This window comes from Hypanus sabinus, chromosome 3, assembly GCF_030144855.1.
Source record: "Hypanus sabinus isolate sHypSab1 chromosome 3, sHypSab1.hap1, whole genome shotgun sequence".
In the NCBI taxonomy this organism is placed as follows: domain Eukaryota; kingdom Metazoa; phylum Chordata; class Chondrichthyes; order Myliobatiformes; family Dasyatidae; genus Hypanus; species Hypanus sabinus.
The window spans coordinates 122,977,008-122,999,867 of NC_082708.1; the positions used below are offsets into that span (position 1 = coordinate 122,977,008).

Consider the following 22,860-nt stretch of genomic DNA (forward strand, 5'->3'; position numbering starts at 1 on the left):
ATGTATTACTCAACAATGATAAATATAGTGATGGGTTGGGTCCATAGTTCAGATGCATATGGATCATCATTTGTTACTTCCTTCCATTTGAAGTACACAGACTATTAACCTCGCAATCTACCCCTTCATGGCCTTTGCTTCTTGTTGCCTGCAGGCACACAATTTCTCTGAAAGTTTAACACTGTAATCTGCATTGTCATTGCTTTTCTCTTCTGGACCTTGATGGACTAACGGTGTGAATGGATGGTATACAAACCTCAGTCCATGTGACATTAATAAACTAATTAACAATTATGTACCATGCTATATATCTCCCACCCTTTAGCAATCTTCTAATTAGGTAGTTAATTCACCTTTGATCCTCTGCCCTTTATAAATCTCTACATAGAATCAGTAATTGTGATCAGTGAAAAGAAATCCAATGAACTGGCAATTGCTTTAGTTACACCCATATAAAATACAATTGAATTTGCTGGCTATGACCCACCCTTTAAAGATCTGTGTTGGTTCTCTCTAATCACTTCAGTTTTTTTTACCACTATTTTCTCCATGCTTATACAGTATATCAATATTTTAGACTAACAAGCCCTGAATATCTTGTTTACCCTCCTTCTCTTGGATGTTACAACTGCCATTTTAATTTCAGGGGGCAAAAATAAACCCAGAAAGCATTGGAAGATTATTCAGGAAACATTTAGTATTTCTACTTTCTCTAAAATCCCAGTATGCAAAACATCATGTCCTGAGGTTTGTACTTGAGTACAATATTCATTTTTAATACGGTATCCTTGTTTGTGTAAACTTAGTGGAGTTCTAGCCCTTGATTATTCATTAATTTCTCTCAAACACCAAGTAGATTATTTGTTTTGTCTAACGTAAGACTCAGTAAGTCTGTCATTTCCTTATTCAGTACTGAAGAGCATGAGTAACCAAGTCAAGCCAATTATCATTTAACTGCACTGATATATACATGTATCAATGATTTTCTTTGGTCAATACTCCTGACAGTTTACGGCTGATGCTGGAAGCATGGTGACACTTGTGAGCTGCCCCCAACACATTCGTTGACACAAACAACACATTTCACTGTTTCGAAGTATTTGACAAACAAAGCTAACCTTTAATCTTTAGGTAAAGCACTTTTACTGAAATAGCCTCTGAGAGCTGAGAATGATGAGTGTTTTGCCAGCCATTGTTTCCCCTCTTCCCACACCTCCTCCTCATGCAGACAGCAGTCGGGATTCATCATGGTAAAGTTGTGGTTCATGAGCAAGAGATGCTGACCTGAGGGACATGCAATAAGTTCAACTGGAGTGATGTGGACATGAACTGCAGCAAGAGGCCTCTGACTGTTTGCTGTCTTGCATGTCTCATTATGGATATGCTCTGTGGTTCCTGACAAGGACCCTGACCCACCACATTACAGGTGATTTTTGTTACCTGCCTATCATTTTGGAATGAAGGCAGTCTGGATATCTGGTGCACAATCAGTCATTGCTGCTGTTCCGAACATCATGATGGCAATGCCCGAGATCAGAGAAATCTGCTTACTGTGGGAACCGAATTCCTTTCAAGTCTGCAAACACTGTTATTTCTCTCCACTGTGAATTTTCCATTTATATAAATAGCTACCGTCCTGTCCTTTTTATCTTGGTCAACAGAGGAAGAGATGCAGGCATTACTGAAGAAGGGTCTTTGACCTGAAATGTGACTGATCCACACATGTATTTTCTGTTTTCATTTCAGGTTTCCAGCGACAACAGTTCTTAAAAAAAGTTTAATTAGATACTGCCCTGGGTAGAGAGCTGCAAAAAGAGACACTTGCAGAATCTCACACCTGGTAGCTGATATTTCCTGTCTCAAAAGAGAAATAAAGAGTACTTTGTCATCGTTCACATTGCAAGGATGCCCTCTTTAGAATAAAAGGAGCCCATGGAAACTATAACTTTGACAGCAGCAGACAGTACTGGCCTTGGTCGGTGTGCTATGAGGCCCAATCTGTAGCCACAGCCGCTGGATTAGCTCGATAATGACCTTTTTGGTGAGGTGAAGGTGTTGAGCAATTCCTCATCAGCTAACTTCACATGGTGGGGGGGGGGGTAATACTCCTTTCATTGAGAGAGGGTTGAGTGCCCCATTCTCACAGCAGCCATTCCCTTCCCCTCGCAACGTCTTCCTATCTCATTCTCCAGTCCCATAGGTTCTTCCCACTGTTAATTTTTCTGAGGCCATTAACAGCAGCAGAATCTTTGTGTCTGGACAGTGACAGAATGATAAAAATAAATCACAAAGTACCAGGCAACGATGAGCTAAAAGACAAGCTGTGACCCACCCCCCCTTAAGTAATAAGTGGTGAGGGACCTACCTTGTCCGTTGGTGCTACGTGTTTAAAGGTAGATTTAGCACATAAAGTCAGAGAAAAGGGCAGCACGTGAGAAATTGGTGAAAATGATACTGAAAGCAGGCCTGTTATTAATGTAATGTAAACTGTGATACTGGGATTAAAAAGGAATGGCACCCTCTCAGTGTAGGCAAGTCCTTCCAGAGGACAAAAACTTACTGTCTCCACAACTGAACTTTGCCAAAATGGGTGCTGCAAAATTAACCTCCTAGCTCATACCTTTGGAGAAAATCTTTTTGTGTTGTTGATATCCCTTCAAAGCTGAACTATAAGACTTGGAGACGTGAAGGCTTGAAGCTTGAGATGAATCACTAAGCTGATTTATTTCACAAGCGACGAGTAAGCAGACTAGCTAACAGTCAAATTAAATTCCACTTATTTAGCTCCAGCTCACTTCTTCGATCAGAAATGTTAAGCGAAAAAATCTTCTGTAACATGAACTCCGTTCTTCCCTTCAACTGACTCTCTTTCTGTACTGCTTCTTATAGGAAGAACACATCCCCTGTATTTTTACTGCAGTTTTGGGGCAAAAATTGTGCTAGAACATTCTTATTTAAAATCTTAAACAAGCTTACTCCATTAAGCATAGACTTCTTTCTTTTGTAAATTCTGACCTGAGGGTTTAGAATCACATTCCTCACAGAGGATGCAAGTTATTAATTGTCCCTGGATGAGAAAATTACCAGGAGTCTCTATTTGTATTCTATCATTGTAACTTGGTGGGAACCCAGAGAAAAGACACTGGAAATACTAAACAGGGAACCCTCATATAAATTTTATCCCTGTGTGAAATAGAGTATGAATTGCAATTTACTACAAATTGGATCATCGTAGTTTTAATAACTGCAGCAGTTTAAAACTAGTGTGAAATCGGTTTATTTTCTTTAAATGTAGTGTGACTTAGTTTAAAAATCCTTCCTTGAAATGAAGTGTTCATACATAAATTTTAAAAATGTGACAGGTATATAATGCCCTCAGATGTGTGGCCAGTAAACATCTGTGCAAGGATTACCCGAGGATCTCTTCTGACTGGATTAACCGAAAGCTTATGCAGTACCAGGACAAAAATAGCAAATTAGTCTGCCCATTCATTAATATTTAAAGCAGTTTAGAAAAGGGATTAAACTGATATTCAGAAAGCCTCGGATCTGATTCAGAGAAGGACAGACGTTCCCTTTGCAAGAAAGTATCTCGCAATTTGCAACAGGTGAATTTTTGGAAATTTATTTCTTCATGTACATACCGTTTTCTTAAACTTTTAGCAATCTCTGCTTTATGAGGAAAAAGCTAACTATTTTAAGTATAATGCTCAATGCTTATGTTCAAAATGTTGGTATTTAATTGCTTGCATCAATGAACAGGAGTAAATGTTAAATAATTTTGGTGTGGCTTTTTTTCAATGCTATGAAATATTTTTGTTTTTAAAGCTTCAGAACGATACACTAGTTTAGTGCCAAAGTAATCTCATCAGGGGCTATTGGTTTTCAAACAAAATAGAAATAAATGCTAAAGGTATTTGGATATGGGATTAGTTTTAGTTTCCTACTTGGCCAAAACTATTGTGGCTCTTGGTTTACAGAATAAAAATAACACATCTGGCAATGCCGTAAACAAAGAGATTCTGCAGATGCTGGAACTCTGGAGGAACTCAGCAAGACAGTCAGCATCTATAGAGGGGAATAAACAGTTGACATTTTGGGCCAATACCTTTGATGAAAAGTCTCAGTCTGAAACATCAACTGTTTATTCCCTTCCATTGATGCTGCCTGAATTGCTGAGAACCTTCAGTATTTTGTGTGTTATTCACTAATGCCAGTTTTTAAAATCAGAAATAATCTCTCCTTACTTCCACAATCACCTATCACACACTTACATAATAAACATTGATATTCTGTATTTACTGTTGGTTATGATTCTGATTTGAATATTAAATATTCTAAAAGATTTCCAAAATTTCCCAATCACTTTTTGCAATCGAGCTGATCTTCAATTATCCTGTCACTCTATTATGAATTATCTCAATTCCTTCTATGCCCTTCTAATTGCCATTTGTGGTAAAATAGCAGAATTGATACACAGTAAGCAGGGAAAGGTGAAAATAATTAAGTCAATAAGTTTGACTAAGTTAGTTATTAAGTCAGTAAGTAAGCTAATAGGCAAGATCACATACTTTTCTCTTCTTTCATCCAAGTCACATACAGATATGGTGAAAAGCCCCTTGCTGAATTGAATGTCTTTTCATTATTTGGCCCCATGTCCTACTGCCTTGCCAATTCTCCAGCCAGGTTGAAAGGTTGCATCAGCTTACATGTTAATATCTCTTGGGCTGACATTTATTGAATAGTGATGGCCTGCAACAAATTACCTTTGGCACTTGTCTTTATATGATCTATTTGTGATCATGTGAGCAATGATGCTTTCATTGCCTGTTGCCGGGAGACAGTGGTGCTGATGTTTGATTCACTGTGGCCGGGGTGGTGGTGACACCGGGGTTTCGAATGGAGGATCACAGGAGTTTGACCTGTGATGAAGGAATGGCAATATGGGGTAAGTCAAGTTCTTGAGTGACTTAGAGGAAATTTAATAAGTGGTGACCTTCTTGTGACCTTGTCTTTCTGAGTAACAGTGGCAGGGAAGTGTACTGGATGAATTGCTGAATGGATCACACAGATTGCTCATAATGTAGGTCTAATGTAGGGTGAGCTCCATAGTTATTTGTTCCCATGTGGTCCTCATGCAGTACAACACACTGTTAAATGAAACGTTATGTACTGTATAAAGCAGCAGCATTTAGATTTTCTATTTTACCACTCAATATCCATCGTCTAGACTTGAGCCATGGTATAGATACAGGGGTCCAGTTCACTTCTAGTCACTGATTATATCCAGTGATGTTGATAATTGAGAGCTCATTAGTGGTTTGTGACATTTAAAGGTCAAAATACTGTTATGCAGTCCTTTTGTTTAAGATTTCAATCTCTTAGCAATAACTGACTCAATTGTTACCTGCAACCTTTTGTTCAACATCAATATAGCATAAACATACAAACATGTTTCTAATATTCAGATAATCCTTGTATCGTATCTTATTACATAAAAGATAGTATAACTCTTTAGTAGATGCTTTCTGAGTCAGAGCTAATCTGAGTCTTACCCAATCACAGCCAATCCAAGCACCCTGGCCAAGATCATAGCCAATTCAAACTCAGCCTGACCTTGGCCAATCCAAACATGACCTTATCTTGGCCAATTCAAACCCCTCTTGACAAGGCCAAACCAAACCTCACATGCCTGTGGCCACGGCCCAAGCTCAATTCAACTAACCACAGATTTGGTCAATCCAAACCCAATTTAACCATAGCTACACTTGAACATAGTGTTGTTTATCACTATCTGATAAAACCTCCAGGCAAGTAATCGTACTCAACAGAGCTCTGTTTCCTAGCTGCTCTATTAATTCATGTATATACTGATTGCTTAACATGCACCATTCATTTACTTTTTCTAAGTTGGGACACTGCTTGCACACTTGCAAGTCGACCAGGTTCTCTAAGAGGTGTCTTCCTGACTCCTCTTGTCAGATATGAGGGAGATAGCCCTTTCCTTTGCAATGGATGGTCTCTGGAGTTGTCACTGCTGATACTTTTCCATAAATTCTCCCTAGATGCATCCTGATTTCTTGACAGCCACCCACAGGGCTATCAGCCTGTTCTTTCCCCACAATTGTACTTTCTTCAGGACTTCCTCATGTGCTGTCTCCACCTCGAACCTTGGTCTTCAAAGATGAATCTCAAGGATGTATATGGTATACGTGCTTCGACAATGAACTTGAACTTACCTCTTGGCTTTGGCGGCTATCAGCCCATTTATTTGTAAGAAATGTCTGTTCTGTTGGGTTGTACAGATTAGTCAAGGTCTCTCTAAGTTTCAGATTGCTCTGAGTTTGAATTTTCTACACAGCCGACTCCCTGACTGGAGAAGCTCCACTCCTGGAGCCTATTGGGGTACTTGAGAATGGTCAATCAAAACCTCACCAACTCACCAATCCAAGCCCCACCTGGTCTTAACCAACAAAATCTGAACTGGACCTAAACACATGAAAGATTTTTTTCTATTCCACATCATCACCCCTCACCCCACCTCCAATGAAAGCAGTGACAACCATCACTATCCTGAAGATGTTATTTATCTGTTTTGAGGAGAAATCACCCAATACTATCAAGAGCAGTGGCCACATGCAGTAATAGAAAGTAAATTACAGTGATCCGGAGAGACCACAGAACAGCCAGACTTGACTTATTCCATCAGTAACCTACAACATAATTCCTGCAATTTTGAGGTAAGAGTAAATGTATGAAAACATTGAAGATAATATTTTATTGTCCTTCATAGGATGAATTACTCCAGGTTTGTCCTGCTCACCGTTGTCATCTCATATATTGAGGATTCCATTTCCACCTCCTGTGTTGTTGATCAATTCAGTGTGAAGAATGGATTTGACCAGAAGAGAGTAAGTTGTTCCTTATGCTTTAAATAAATCTGCAGTAAATAAGAAAAAAATGTAAAAAAAAAATCCAGTGGCAAAAGGCAGGATTTATCTTGCGTCATGCCGATCAAATACTGCCAGACAAATTCAATCTGGGCACCACAGTAAGAGCAAGAAGCTGGGAGTTGAGAGAGTGAGAAATGTACACTCACTCCATGTATTGCTTGTAACTCAGAAAAGATTGTGGGACTGGAAAAGGAAACAGACAGAAGAATAAGCAGGCTTTGATCAAATCTGGCTTTGATCAGTGATGTCATGATGCTTGCTCCAATTATGTCAACGTTCCCTTCTCCAACGGGGTAGGAGTTCTTATTCACACATTGTTTTACTCTCACTGATTTGTTGTTGCTGGTACAAGTCATCCTATGGCTGCTCCTCTTGCTTGATAGGGGACCGTAAAGGTTATACTATGTGTTAGTGCAGTGGGATTGACAGTTGACAGAGCATGCAGAGTCTGAAGCGTTGGGGGAAGGTTGAAGTACTGGTATGTGTGGATACAGCAAGTAAGATCTTTCTCTTCACCTGCCATTTGTCCATTGCTCATGAATCCTTCTATTAGGAATTGGAATTGGGACTGGATCCAAAGTAGCAGTGAGCAAGTGTCATGGCGAGGAACATGGAGAAGGCCTGAGGGATGATAGGAGGAGAACTGGAGAAAGATATAAATTCAGCACAGTGCACGAGGGAAACCTGGACTGGGATAAAAGCAAAGAAAGCAACTGTTACAGATAGCCTCAAGCTTAGACACAAAGATTGAAAAAGAGACCATTGACCCTTTGGAAAGAGATAAGCAATGTGCCCCCTTTCTCTCAACCATCAGGTTTCTGTCTAACATCGAACTATATTCCCTAAAACTCCAGGGTCTAAATTACTCCTGCCCCAGCCTGCGCACTGGCTCTTCTCCAATTGCAGAAATCTGGGCAAGTGATCAGCCACACCTTTAGAAAGCGGGGCTCCAAATGGTAATAGGTCTCAAGCATGATGACATTGGCAGCAAACAAGACTACTAACTACTTTATTACATAGAAACATAGGAAACCCACAGCACAATACAGGCCCTTCGGCCCACAAAGCTGTTAATCACACTTTTTTCTGGAAAATGATCACTGCAATCAGTAGCCTGGAACTTCCCTTTTGGAGTGGTGCTTTTGAACCACCTGCACAACCCAGCATTTTTGCGGTGTCAACTGAAGTCCTGAAGTTGGAGGATGACTGTGGCATGGCCTGTAAGGGGTAACTTGAGGCAGAAGGCCCCAGGCCTGAGAGCAAGGAACAAGCCAACGTGTGGCCATTGCGACTTGGAGCCGATTTGAAGCGGCAGATCCGAGGTGAGGTGAGCTGGGGCAAGAAAGAGTCGAGTGCCGGGCTGGATTGAAAAGTTCAGGGTGCTGGAGCCGGAGGCGAGGGAGGGGCTGGTGTTTAGCTCGCTGCTCAGTGAGGTTTACTCATCTCTGCTCTGAACTGAGGCTGTGGCCTGCAACTAATGGGCTCCTGGATCGGCTGTGACTGGCTTTGAGGCTGTGGACTCACCTCCGTGAAGGTTCTGAATGTTACTTTTATTGTTTGCACGATTTGTTTTTTTTTTGCATATTGGGGGTTTGATCATTTTTTTCTAATGGGTTCTATTGGGTTTCTTTGTTTTGTGGCTGGCTTTAGGGAGACAAACCTCAAGATTGTACTTGGAATACATACTTTGATAATAAATGTACTCTGCACATTGAACTTTGAGAATACAGTGTAAAACTGCAGTACAGGTAAACAATAAGGGGCAAGATCACAGTGAGGTAGATAGTGAGGTCAAGAGTCCACCTTATCATAGTAGGGAATCATTTAATGGTTCGAGCAGTGGGGTAGAAGTTGTCCTTTAGCCTGGTCATACACGGGTTCAGGCCTTTGTATTTTCTGCCCAATGAAAGGAGGGAGAAGAGGAGAAGATGGTGAGTGGGGTCTTTGTTTATGCTGGCTGCTGTACTGAGGCGGAGAGAAGTATAGGCAGACATTAGTGTCACAATATTGTCAGCTGACTTCGTATATTCAAATTCAAGTTCAAGTTCTGTTTATTGTCACATGTATTCCACCAAATGAATACCACTCCTCTGGATCAAGGTGCACAACACAGTTCATATAACACTCACACATAATGCATTAAGTAATATTACCACAAATAAATTAACAAATAATGAAGTGCATTTATGATATGTTAAAAAGAAAACAGCATAATGCTACTGTTGCTTCATATGTAAAGAGATGGTGGCAAGGAGCTCAACAGTCCTACGGCCTGGGGGAAGAAGGTTTTCCCATCCTAACAGTTCCTGTCCTAATGCTACGGGACCTTCTGCCTGATGGTAGAGGGTCAAAGAGATTGTTGGATGGATGGGAGGGATCATAGCAACGGTGAGGGCCCTGAGTATGCAGCACTCCTGATAAGTATCTCCGAAGGGTGGAGGAGTGACGCCGATGATCCTCTCGGCAGTCCTCGCAATCCTTGGTAGGGACTTGTGGTCAGATGCCTTGCAATTGTAGGACCAGCGGTTGGAAAGACCCCCAGGACTGATGTGAAAGGACCTACAGCAGTCCTGATTGACAGAGAGTGCTGCTTGGATTGCAGATCTATTCACTTTCCAAAGGTATGAGGACTCTTGGTCATTTTGAAGCAGTGCTTCCGATTGTTTGAAGCCGTGTCCCTGGATCCGATGCCCCCTCCCACCACAAATGGCGGAAGGGCCAACGTCTTGAGAGTTCCACCAGAAATTCTAGCAGCTGATGGCCTGCTCTACCAAACTAAATAATCATCCTCAGCATGAGTGTAAAGCCCAGGCATGAAATAAACAGCTGCTTCGAGCAGTTTGCCTTCTAACAGAATAGAAAATATATATTAATCTTGCATGAATTTGTAAATTATATTTGTAACACAAGTAACTCAGCATAGCACTATAGTTTGTACATTTTACAAATTGCAGTATGCTGGAAAGTGGTATGCTCTGGCGAAGAAGGACCCTGAGGGCCTGTTCCTTCAGGACAACATCTCAGCCGAATACTTTGTGGATGACGAAGGAACTATGACAGCGTCTTCAAAGGGAAGAGTAAAACTTTTTGGGTAAGTTCCGTTTTGCCACCATCTAGATTTGATGCTGAAAAGCCCTTGGCAAAGTCCAAAATAATAATCATTTAACTTACTTAATTGTCAATGTTCCTCCTTTAAGATTCTATTATTGAGCTGCAGTTACAATGGAGCATGCATAAGATTTATAAGAAGAAATGACTTATAATTTCTTCATTATTACTAAATGGAACACATCTAACTGGGGAATATTAAATTTCTGTATTTTCTTAACTATTTGCACAGTGATGCTAATTAATTTTGACTTTCTAGTTTGGGTGTTCATTAATCTATAACATATGTCAAGAATATCACCAGATTACTTTTGAAACCAAAGTAGCCTAAGCATGCACGTTTTAAGCCTTTCTTTTGAATGATAAGAAATGAACAAATCAGAAAGGAATTGTATTAGACCATATCCCTCAAAGTATCTGCTTCATCTCCCGGGCTATCAAGTAGAGTAGGGGTAAACAACATTTCCACTGTTCATGTTTTAACTTTGTAATGGTTGCTTTCTATTTGAACTAAATGGTTGACCATTCACTGGTAGGTTCTGGGTGATCTGTGCAGATATGGCAGCTCAGTATAATGTACCCGATCCTCATGAACCAGGGAAAATGGAGATGACCTACCAGGGGCTTGCAAGCTACCTGTCCAGTGGAGGTGAGTGAATGGTGACATTTATATTTTTATATTGACTAGACTACATTTAATAATCAAAGCTGAAAAGTTTCATTCCCCATTGATTTTACTGCCTTTAATAGACATATTCTTGTAAATTTGTTTCACTGGATGGTTATAATTATTTTCTTCTACCAGTAGAGATGATACTGAGACCTCAGAGCAAATCAAGGTTACAGACTGAGCTCTCTGAGTAGTCTACTAAAGACCCTATGTGTGGACTGGAAGGATGCATATTTTCATCACATAGACAGAAGTCAGTGTTGTCTTGTTGATATAGGAACTAACCTTGCCAGCAATACCACATCCTGGGAGTGTTCTAAGCAAAAATCAAAGAATGTAATTAGGATCATTTAAATTTTAGAGGATACATATTCCATTCGCACTGCACTAACCTTTAGTGCTAGCCAAGAAGGCGGCTCTTTTATCAGCCTGTTTAAAAGTATTATGCTCTACTTGTGTTTTAGTTTCTGATTTCATTATTCTGCACACACTTCTAGTACTTCTTACAATGTTTGACCTCTTTTGAGCAGCCACTATGCCAAAACAGAGGCTGAATATCTATGAGTTTTAATGTTTTTGCTTAATATTTAGCCATCCTTCACAAATAGGTTCTCCCCTGAAATGAGTGGTCAGGTAGGACAGACTTTGGAGAGGGATGGTGAAGGGGCTTCCATACTCTTACAGTGAAGAAACTTGAGGTTCTCAGATACTCCTTGTCGACTTTGATTGGTTAAGGGCCAAGGACACCATCAATGGGTGAGTGTTATATTTCTCTTCAAGGAGGCTTTGAGAACTTGCATGAAAGATTAGTTTTACTCACCTGGTAATCTCTTGCTGTGAGGAACGTTGGAGTCGAGTGCCTGTTTGGGACTGATTTGGGTATGTGAATGATGCTGGCTGCCCATTGTGTTTGAAGCACTTGTAGGGCGTGGACTGAAAGCCAGTACGAAGCATGGCTAAAAAAAACATGAAATACTGGCAGCACTAAGCAGGCCAGACAGCATCTATGGGAGGAGGTAATAACGATGTTTCGGGCTGAAACCCTTCATCAGGAGTGAAGTAACATGGGATGGTGGAGAGGGGATAAGAAGTGGGGGGAGGGATAAAGTAGAGAGCTGGGAAGTGATAGGCTGGAGGGAAATAGGCTGGGGGAAGGTGGAGAATTATGGGAAATAAAAGAGAAAGAAAGGTAGGGCTGGGGGGAGATTATAGTGAGGGGGGAAAAAGAGAGAGAAAGAGAACCAGACTAAAATAATAGATAGGGATGGGGGTAAGGGGGGGCAGGGGTATCAATGGAGGTCAGTGAGTTGGATGTTCATGCCGGTAGGCAGGAGGTTACCTAGGCAGGAGATTAGGTATTGCTCCATCGACCTGCGTGTGGCCTCATCTTGATGGTACAGGAGGCCATGGACAGACATGTCAGAGTGGGAGTGGTCTGTGGAATTGAAGTGTGTGGCCACAGGGAGATCCTGCCACTGCTGGAGGACCGAGCGCCGGTGTTCGGTGAAATGGTTTCCCAGTCTGCGGCGGGTCTCCCCAATGTATAAATGACCACATTGGGAACATCCAATACAGTATATCACCCCAGCTGACTCGCAGGTGAAGTGGTGCCTCACCTGAAAGGACTGTCTGGGGCCTGGGATGGTGGTGAGGGAAGAAGTGTGGGGGCAGGTGTAGCACTTTTTCCGTTTGCAGAGATGAGTGCCCGGAGGGAGGTCCATGGGGAGGGATGGGGTGGATGAATGGACAAGGGATTCGCATAGGGAGCGATCCCTGCTGAAAGCTGAGAGTGGGGGGGAGGGGAAGATGTGGCTGGGGGTGGGATCACGTAGGAGGTGGCGGAAGTTACGGGGGATTATGTGTTGGATCTGTAGGCTGGTAGGGTGATAGGTGAGGACCAGGGGGACTCTATCCCTGGTGGGCTGGTGGGGGGATGGGGTGAGGGCAGAGGTGTGTGAAATACGGGAGATGCGATGGAGGGCAGAGTTGATAGTGGACGAAGGGAAGCCCCTTTCTTTAAAAAAGGAAGACATCTCCTTTGTCCTAGAATGAAAGGCCTCATCCTGAGAGCAGATGCGGCGGAGGCGGAGGAATTGAGAGAAAGGGATAGCGTTTTTGTAGGAGACAGGATGGGAGGAGGAATAGTCTAGGTAGCTGTGGGAGTTAGTAGGTTTGTAGTAGACGTCGGTGGATAGGCTGTCTCCAGAGATAGAAACAGAAAGATCTAGAAGGGGAGGGAGGTGTCGGAAATAGACCAGGTGAATTTGAGGGCGGGGTGAAAGTTGGAGGCGAAGTTAATGAAGTTGATGAGCTCAGCATGTATGCAGGAAGCAGCGCCGATGCGGTCGTCGATATAACCCAAGAAAAGAGGAGGACAGATACCGGTGTAGGCTTGGAACATAGATTGCTCCACGTGGGCGACAAAAAGGCAGGCATAGCTAGGAACTATGCGGGTGCCCATGGCTACACCTTTAGTTTGGAGGAAGTGGGAGGAGCCAAAGGAGAAATTGTTAAGGGTGAGGACTAATTCCGCGAGGCGGAGAAGAGTGGTGGTAGAAGGTGACCGGCTGGGTCTGGAATCCAGGAAGAAACGGAAAGCTTGGAGACCTTCCTGGTGGGGGATAGAGGTGTATAGGGACTAGACGTCCATGGTGAAAATGAGGCAGTGGGGGACAGGGAACTTGAAATCTTTGAAGAGATGTAAAGCATGGGAAGTATCACGGACATAGGTGGGAAGGGATTGAACAAGGGGAAATAAAACAGAGTTGAGATAGGCAGAAATGAGTTCAGTGGGGCAGGAGCAAGCAGAGACAATGGGTCTGCCTGGACAGGCAGGTTTGTGAATCTTAGGTAGGAGGTAGAAATGGGAAGTGCAGGGTGTGGGAACTATAAGTTTGGTGGCCGTGGATGGGAGATCTCCTGAGCTGATGAGATCGGAAATGGTTTGGGAGACAATGCACTGGTGCTCCCTAGTGGGGTCATGGTCCAGGGGTAGATAAGAGGAGGTGTCAGATTTCCCCCCTCACAATAATTTCTCCCCCCAGCTTTACCTTTCTTTCTCTTTTATTTCCCATAATTCTCCACCTTCCCCCTAGCCCATTTCCCTCCAGCCTATCACTTCACAGCTCTCTACTTTGTCCCTCACCCCACTTCTTATCCCCCCTCGACCATCCCATGTTACTTCACTCCTGATGAAGGGTTTCGGCCTGAAACATCGTCACCACCTCCTCCCATAGATACTGTCTGGCCTGCTGAGTTCTGCCAGCATTTTGTGTTTTTTAACTTATTTCCAGCATCTGCAGATTCACTCATGTTGCCTGTGAAGCATGGCTACCTGCTGGGAATGGTTGCTGCCTTCCTGTAAAGTTCAGAGACCTGGAGAGCCTGCAGTTGGTACCACAAAGCACTGGAGCGATACCAGAAACATCGTCTCTGCCATACCCTCCAAATCCACTGAGAGGATAAACAAACTGAGTGGTGTTCTCTCCCAGCGTCAAGGTGCTAATCGCTCAACCAGCTGCACTAAGCAGCCACTGTATTCCAAGCAAAAAAACCCAGAACTGTTGGAAGGACTCAGCAGATCAGGCAGCATCTGTGGAGGGAATTAGGTTCTACAATGAGCTCTGTTAGGGCAAGCAATTGAGGAACATCTCTTCTGATTCAACATAACCGAGAAAAAGTCTATGGTGTGCCTTCACTTTACTGGGGGGGGGGGGTCTCTCAAATCAGAGCATCCTTGGCACTGTCTGTGGGTGCTGCTTTGACTCAGATCTTTTAATGTTTAAGGTAAAAGAAGAGGACATACTTAACAAGTGGCCACTTTATTAGGTACACCGGTACACCTGCTCATTAATGCAAATATCTAATCAGCCATTCTTGTGGCAGCAACTCAATGCATAAAAGCACACAGATATGGTCAAGAGGTCCAGTTACTGTCTTGACCAAACATCAGAACGGGGAAGAAATGTGATCCAAGTGACTTAGACTGTGGAATGATTATTGATGCCAGACCGGGTGCTCAGAAACTGTTGAACTGCATTTTCACACACAGCAGACTCTAGAGTTTACAGAGAATAGTGCGAGAAACAGAAAAAAAATACATCCAGTAAGTAACAGTTCTGTGGGTGAAAACACCTTGTTAAGGTGGGAGGTCAGAGGAGAATGGCCAGACTGGTTCAAGGTGACAGTAACTCAAATAATTACGCATTACAACAGGTGTGCAGAATCACCGAACACACAACACATCAAACCTTGAAGTGAAGGGCTACAGCAGCAGAAGACCATGTACATGCACCCAGTGGCCACTTGATTATGTACCTCCTGTACCTAATAAAGTGGCCACTGGGTATATGCTAAGTGACGAGAGATTGGAGTAGATCTGATGGGACCTCTCTCACCTGCAGACAGGTCCCTGGGTGGACCTGACAACACCTTGCTACGTACCCCGTAACTGGGTGTCAGACCAGCAGAGAAAGAAGAATCTGTTGGAGTCTGGTGGTACCAAACTAAAGGTGTTTATTAGTAAACTTCACAATACAATATCAAAAATGCAAATATACATATAAAACAAGTTAGCAGTAATAAACCTAAAAGTGTAGGAATAATAATAATCAATAATAAACAAGCTCTATCGATGTCTAGGGGTAAATGAATTGTCATAGAAAAGTATAAGATTCAGTTCAGTTCATACATGTGTGCTGAGGTAGTTATGGTTGTTGTGTTGTAATCGTTGGAGAGAGAGCGAGAGAGCGAGATGTAACAGCTGCAGCAGGCAAACCTTCTATTGCTTTCTTATTCCGTCATATTGTTGGGGTCATTCAGCTATGACCCCTCTGTTCTTCAGCTAGAGACCGTTCTTCTGTGGTGGACGTCACTCTGGCATGAGTGGACACACACACAAGTCCCCACCGGCCCTGCTGTAACACTGAGCCTTATTGACCGATCTCCTGGTTCGGTCTCCAAAGCCCCCACCTTTCTGTGGGTTCCCAACACTCAGTCAGTGTCCACTGATGTGTCTGAAGGGTGTCTCTCCAGACCTGTCTTTTATCCCCACTCATGGGGTCTCAGCTATCCATAAACTCTGAATGACCGTGTCCATCAAACCAGGCCACTCCTGCTGTCTCCTGAGGAATGTTAACAAGCAAAGTAAAGTCCTTGTAGTGGAAGGTAAATAATCCAGGAAGAGTCAAAATACAGTAAATCAACAGTCTCTCTCCCCCTCTTATCTGTAGCAGATGTTCTTGCCTGGGCTTTATCTCTCTCTCAGTAGCAGCATAGCAAAAGCAATAATTCGTAGTTCTCAGGAGGGGGGTTGGGAATGGTTAACTCTGCACCTTATTTCCATCAGGTCTGTCCATCACTCATAACAACCTGAACTATCTTATCAAGGCATAGGATGCAATTGACCAAACACTGGAATACAAACGGGAGCCCTCTGGCTAGTGCCTGTTTCCATTTTCTATCACTCTGCCACTTTCTGCTGTGGAAGTTTACAGTCACAGCCAGAATACTGCGGCTCCGTCGACCGGGGAAACTTTAATTCCCTTTTCCACTGACAGAGAAACAGGTGAAGGGGGCTCGACGCCTGCGTTCCTCACAGCAGACTTCCCCACATTAATTATCTGTGTGGGTCTTACAAGCACCTCAGATCACAGTGCTTTACAGTCAGACACATCTCTGCCCACTACAGTGGTATTTTTCATGGTCCTTCCATCCTGTGGTAGTCCTCAGGGCTGCTTTTAATTGAGACGCAGACTTCCTGTCCTGGCAGGATTAGTACTCTGCTGAATGTGATTATAAGGAGAGCTGCTTTGCAGTAAGGACTATTCCTGACTAATCTTTTATCGGTCTCAAGCAATTCTGCCCCCGATGGGACATAGGTTGTTCACTCCACAGGTTTACCTTCACCAGTATCTAGCCCTTACAATCAGCAATGTCAACAGGTGAGGGTGCTATAGGATTATAAAGAACGAATAAAACAGGAGGAGGCGAAGGGGAGAGCCGGCAGCCACTGAACCTACTATCAGCCTCGACTTTGAACAGCAGATTAATTAAAGAAGCCTACAGCTAAGTCAGCCCTCCACGTCTGCAGCCAGTAACCATGACAACCATTTCTTATCACCCGTTTGTTTTCTCCTGATCACACACAAGGGGTGGTGCAGTTTGACGGCTGGCAGAGCTGTTACCTCACAGTGCCAGAGACCTGCGTTCAATCGTGACCCTGGGTCTGAGCTGTGTGGAGTCTGCACGCTCTCCGTGTCTGTGTGGTCTTCCTCCAGGGGTTCTGCTTCCCTCCCACATCCCACAGATGTGCAGCTTGTTACCTGGTTACTGCTGGTTGCCCCTAGTCTGTGTGTGAGTGGGAGAATGTGCGGTGGGGTTACAGGGAGAATAAAAATGGGATAGCTGTATGATTAGTGTAAATGTGTGGTTAATGCTCTCGAATGCCTGCCTCCCTGCCCATCGCCCTATGTTTCTATGATTCTATAACTTACCTTCAACTGACCTTAGAGAGCCTAAGGTCGCTCTGACATGGAATATGGAAGTTTGTGACAGCTGGCTAAATGGCACTGGGCCTGCAGTGGTCTGATAGGTGAAGAGAGTAAGAGAGAGAGAGTGAGTGTGAGAGAGAGAGAAAAAGAAAAAAAAAGTGCCTCTCCCATGGAGTGAATACATTTAGAAAAGCTGCAGCACAATACAGGCCCTTTGGCCCACAATGTTGTGCTGAACACGTCCCTACCTCAGAAATTACCAGGCTTACCTATAGCTCTCTATTTTACTAAGCTCCATGTACCTATCTAAAAGCCTCTTAAAAGACCTCTGGAGTGAGCTAGCATATAGGAATCCCATTTCAAAACTTGCCTTAATGAGAACTGGGGACCGTTGTGCTTGAGTATTATCCTTGTTTCTATGGCAGCAATATGAGTTGACACAGGGCTATGTGAGTTTGTGTGATTTTAACTTGTGTTGTGGTGGCAACTGCAATGCCAGTTTTGTCTAAATTGGAAACTCCTGTGCCTTTAGTCAGTAGGTTCTGGGTTCATTGCCCATTTACAAAAAACTTGAGCAAAGAATCTACTCTCACTTCAGATAGTTCTTTAATAAAATAATGTAATGTGTTGTATAAATGTGTGCAGATTTTCCATCATGGTGAGTTCCACTTGAGGGGTGATGGAACTTGCCACTTGTTAGAAAGATTTCTTTGTTGCAGAGTGCCTTGCCATGTGTTAGGATTGGTCAGTCCTCAGTTAGGCCATGTCACTCTCTTTGGTGGGATATCCAGTGCACCAAGCAGTTTCTGGCATAAAAAACAAGAAACTGAAATACTGAGCTCATCAAGCACCTGTGGAGTGTGAAATAGAGTTAACATTTCAGGCAGGTTAAGTTCTTTCATTAGTAGACCTTTTGCCCTTGAACTCTGCTTCAGAGTTTCCTGCAACAGAGCTAAGTGTGTGATCTCAGCCTCCGGTGAGATGGTATCAATGGCACGTGTTTCTCTGCTCTATCTCCTGCTTAGTTTTGAGCTTGGGAGTGGAATGGAAAAATAGGGTGGCAGGAAATGGAAAGCCTAGGGTTGCTCCTGTGTGCTGAATGCAGGTTCTCTGCAACACGGTCGTCCAATCTGTGTACGACACAGTCAACACTGAATACTTTTAATAAACATATAGGATGGCAAAAGGTGTGTGGATTTCCTTTGCAAGTTGGTTGAGCCATAGACCAAGGAGATCATATCTACAGTCCCCTGTGATGGTTTGGTTTCCATCACTAAACTGAATATATTTATTCTGACAGCAAACTTTCACTGAATTATTTCATGAAATCTTAGTTTGGCATGTAGGGAAGTGATTGATTAAATTGTCCTATTTCAAAATACTTATGTCATCATATAAAAAGCTGAGATTCATTTTCTTGCAGGCATACTCAATAATTCCATAATAGAATAATAACCATAATAGAATCAATGAAAGACAGCTTGAACTGTTTTAGCCAGAGTTTAAAACAATAAACACAGATCTTATTGACATGCAAGGTTCTGATCTGATAAGAAGCAGAGAGGATATTCCTGTGGTTAGACTGTCTAGAACCAGGAGACACAGTCATAGATAATGCTAGATAGACTTGAAAGTTCTTTGCAAAGAGAGTTGTGAATGTTTGGAATTTGTCATCCCTGAATATAATGGAAGTTCAGTCACTGACCTTAGCCAAGGCTGAGTGACATTTTTTGTCTCAAAGCAATCAAAAGATATGGAAACAGACATACATCATGCACAAGGAAGAGATTCAGCCCTGATTTCATCTGGTAGCAGAAAGGCTTAATGCACTGCAAGGCCTGATATTCTACTTCTTTCTGAAAAGTAATCTTAAAAATATTCTATAGCCTCTGTTCCTCCATCATCTGGATGGACAATCTTCAATTTCTTTACAAGCATCAGAATGTTTCTCTTCTAATCAGCTGGACAGCCAGTAGCGCCAATACTGCGATCCTTAGGAATAAAATTTCTAATTCTCCATGAAAGCTGAACTTACTTTTTTTAGTTTAAATTTCTTTATGCTTACTTGCATCCTTTAGCTAAAAAGATACAAGTTGGGATCATCTCTGAATCAAATATCTTCTGATATTGTAATCCTTGATAACTCGGTTAATTGTTGATATCTGCAATGTATACTTGTATAATGAATGAATTGTTCAGTGATAGTGAATCTTCTGTAATGCTGAAAATCTCCTCTTTCCAAATTCAAATGTGAATTATTTAGTTTGATCTTATATCATTTTTAGCTTGTTCTACAGAATGTAATATTATCTGATACTAAACGGTGTTTATGCTGCCTAGGTGATCAGTACTGGGTGATTGACACCGATTATGATAACTATGCCATCACGTATGCCTGCCGTAGACAGAAGGCAGATGGAACTTGTGATGATGGCTACGCCCTCGTCTTCTCCCGTAACCCTCACGGTCTTCCATCGAACATCCAGCGCATTGTTCGTCAGAAACAGGAGGAGATTTGCCTCACTGGGCAGTTTGAACCAGTGCTGCAATCAGGTGAGTAAAATTAAACTCTGTTAAAAATGAATAAAATGAGTGAACTAGAGCGTGTGAGATTAATAATGCCACAATGGAATACCTGTTCCAGCTATACCTCCTGTCTACTCAGTATGGTGCTCAGGGAGATGGATATCTGGAGTGTATGCTGGAGTTTTAGAAATCTTGGATTACAGTGACAACCATTTTCTGATATTTGACAGTCTCAACAACTGATTCACCACAACATAAAGGCAACTCGCAATTTGTGACGTTAACAACCAAAAAGACCTTTCAGCAGCACTAACTAGCCATCTCTCCATTTACACTAGGGTTTGATGTAGATTTGTCTCTGGGGTAATGTCTGTCTTATTACTGACTTCTGAAAAATAACATTGTCATCTGAGAAGTTTTGCTGCTGCTTTCCCATCTGTTTCATTGCTGCTCTTCCACTATGTGTGGGTTTGTGAAGTGAGCAGGACCAAGTCGCAAGCATGAGAATGAAGGGTAAGTCATTATGCAATGGACCATTGGCTTCACTTAAGAACAATATACGAAGCACATTTTCTTCATAAAAGGCAGAACCCTCAAGTTAAAGCATCAACTGCAATCAAAACTCAAGCTTCCTATTGGGTCATGGACTGTGCTGTTTATACCTACAAGGATCTCTGGGATCATCTTTGTTGTAATGGGATCCTTTCAGACTACAACATTTCGTCAATGACGGAACACAATTTATAGTCCACCACGTCAGTGAGGTTACCAAGCTTCTCTGTAGCAAAAGGCTAAGCTCTCTTCCTATGCCCAGCGTGAAAGAGGACAGCAGAGTTCATATTGCAGGACCCAAGTTGGGAGAGATTGTAACCAGATTACCTAATGTGCTGCCCATCTTCCTGAACTGAAATGGATTACATCTCCTCAACGGCAGCTTGTTAGTGATCATAGATGAAATGCTTTCCTGTTCTATGCTTGACTTAACTGCAGATGAGACAGAGCAAACCAAAGAAGAAAAGCATGTTTAACACATGAACCCCATGCCCCAAATAGTCACAAACCAGTTCATTAAAGTGTACTTCCTTTGAGTTGCTGTTTCATGGTATCAGACAGGGAAACCTTTTGTCATTCCTTAGCTGATAGACCCTGTGTTTCTCCATATTGAATGTCACTTGGAAGAAGTATTGAGAGGACCAATGGACCAGAATTATTTTCATGTAGGATCTTATTATCCATTAAACATCAGGCTTTCAGCACTGAGAACTGACCATGTCAGGACCAACACAAAGAATAACCCTTCTTGACCTTATTCTTACAAATCCACCTCTTGCAGATGAGTTTACTAGACTGGGCAAGGCACAGCTCTTTTGAGATGGTCTTTAATAAACACTCTCTTTCGTCTAGTCTGACAGTTGCATTGTCCAAAGTAGGATAAATTTAGGACAGATCTGACAATTTAAACTTCCCAACTGAGAACATTATGTAGCACTGATAGCATCAGACATGTAATTCTCTCCTAACTATAACTTCAAGCCTTAGAATCAGGGAAGCAATTCTGGTTTAGTGGGGAGTGCTGACGACCATGCCGGGAACAGCTCCACATAAACATGGATGTGAGATGCCAAATCAACATCTTTAATCCGATGCAATACCTTCCACCTACCTGAATAAATCTACAATGCCATATGGGCCAAACCATGAAATTTGCCTGATGGGAAGAGGAGAATCCTTCACCATTATCTCAGTTTTTCCATAACTGATACACTATGGGTGCTACATAGATTGCATTGCAACAACTTCTTCAGTAGACTTCTGCCCCAGTCCCAACCCCCACCCTAAAAACCATGATCTCCATCACCCCAGAGACTGAGGATAACAAGACAGTGGTAACGTCACAACCTGCAAGCTTCTCTCCCAGTTATGTGTTATTGTGACTTGAAAATATATAACTATGTCTTCATCTGTATTGGGTCAAACTCCCAGAGAGCCCAAGATGACAGCACTTTGAAGACTTGTTTGTAAATCTACATTTGTTGAAGAAGGTAGCTCGCAGCTGCAGGATAAGTAGCTTATAATAAAGGCACAATGAATGGATGGTGTGAGGGTCTGATCAATGGGTTGTGGGGGTTGGGGCCCAAAGAAGAGCTTTCAAAAGTGATAAATATACATTAAAGACCTACTTGAGGGGGGTTCCTAAACCTGACCTACTTGAGGTTAACTCCAAGACTAGCAGAAGGATAATTAAAAATTAACGAGTCACATGCATTGTCGACCTGCAAGGAAAATTTGCAAACTATTTTTTGGAGGCTGGAGGCCTGCAAGGTCATCTTTATTTCATTAATTATCAATTGTAATTGCAATTATCCTGTTTTCCATATAAATGTCATATCAAGATTTAGGAGCTATATTAATATTAAAATAATCTAGAGTTGTAACTAAACAGTTAAGAATTGTACTTAATTGTGATTTTTAAATTATTTTTCAGGCGCTTGTCCTTAAAGTTTCCAAAGGGAGAGACGAGTTGTTGGAAGCAGAAGCACAGAGTTTCATTATAAAGATAGGTTACATTAATTAAGGTTGCATCAATAGATGCAAAAACCTTGTAGGTCCTTTAAAAATTTATGCGACAGAAGTAGTTGGTTTACACAGCCTAATGTTTTTGTTTTATATTTGTAATAGCAGATATTAATAAAAATGTTTCAAATTGTTGCCCATAACACTGATAGAATCTTGGCACTAAACAATAATTAGAATTGAAATGAACTTCAGTATAATTTACTCCTTGTCAAGTTGTCGATATACATGATTATTTTATAGGAAGAGCTATGATAATGACCATTCATTCTCAAACTATGTGGAATAAAACATTGTTGCTGTTGTAGAGTGTGTGTATCCAGAAACTGATATAACTCAAACTTTTACCAATAAACACATCTGCTGAAAGATTTTCACCAGACTTCATTTCTGTTAAAAAAAAGTCAGTTAGCACTAGTAGCCAATTTTTTTGAAATATAACATGGTTGATAGAATGAACAGATTGCAAATAGTGGAGACAAACCGCTCAATGAGGGAAATAGGTGAAGGTTGTGAGGAGTCATCACTTCATTGAGGA

General features: G+C 42.1%; 1 protein-coding gene across 1 annotated transcript; it reads left to right on the forward strand.

Annotated features, from left to right (window-relative positions):
* Positions 1 to 6,794: 6,794 nt before the first annotated feature.
* Positions 6,795 to 22,672, forward strand: rbp4l (retinol binding protein 4, like). The gene is made up of 5 exons (XM_059963371.1): positions 6,795 to 6,911; positions 9,908 to 10,044; positions 10,598 to 10,710; positions 19,563 to 19,775; positions 22,234 to 22,672. The coding sequence occupies exons 1-5, from the start codon at positions 6,795 to 6,797 to the stop codon at positions 22,245 to 22,247; spliced, it is 594 nt and encodes a 197-aa protein (XP_059819354.1). The 3' UTR covers positions 22,248 to 22,672.
* The last annotated feature ends 188 nt before the right edge of the window (positions 22,673 to 22,860 follow it).

Coding starts and splice junctions, on each gene's coding strand:
- rbp4l (XM_059963371.1), top strand. CDS start 6,795: ATGAATTACTCCAGGTTTGTCCTGCTCACCGTTGTCATCTCATATATT. Junction 10,045..10,597: donor GGAAGAGTAAAACTTTTTGG/GTAAGTTCCGTT, acceptor ATTCACTGGTAG/GTTCTGGGTGATCTGTGCAG. Junction 10,711..19,562: donor AAGCTACCTGTCCAGTGGAG/GTGAGTGAATGG, acceptor TATGCTGCCTAG/GTGATCAGTACTGGGTGATT.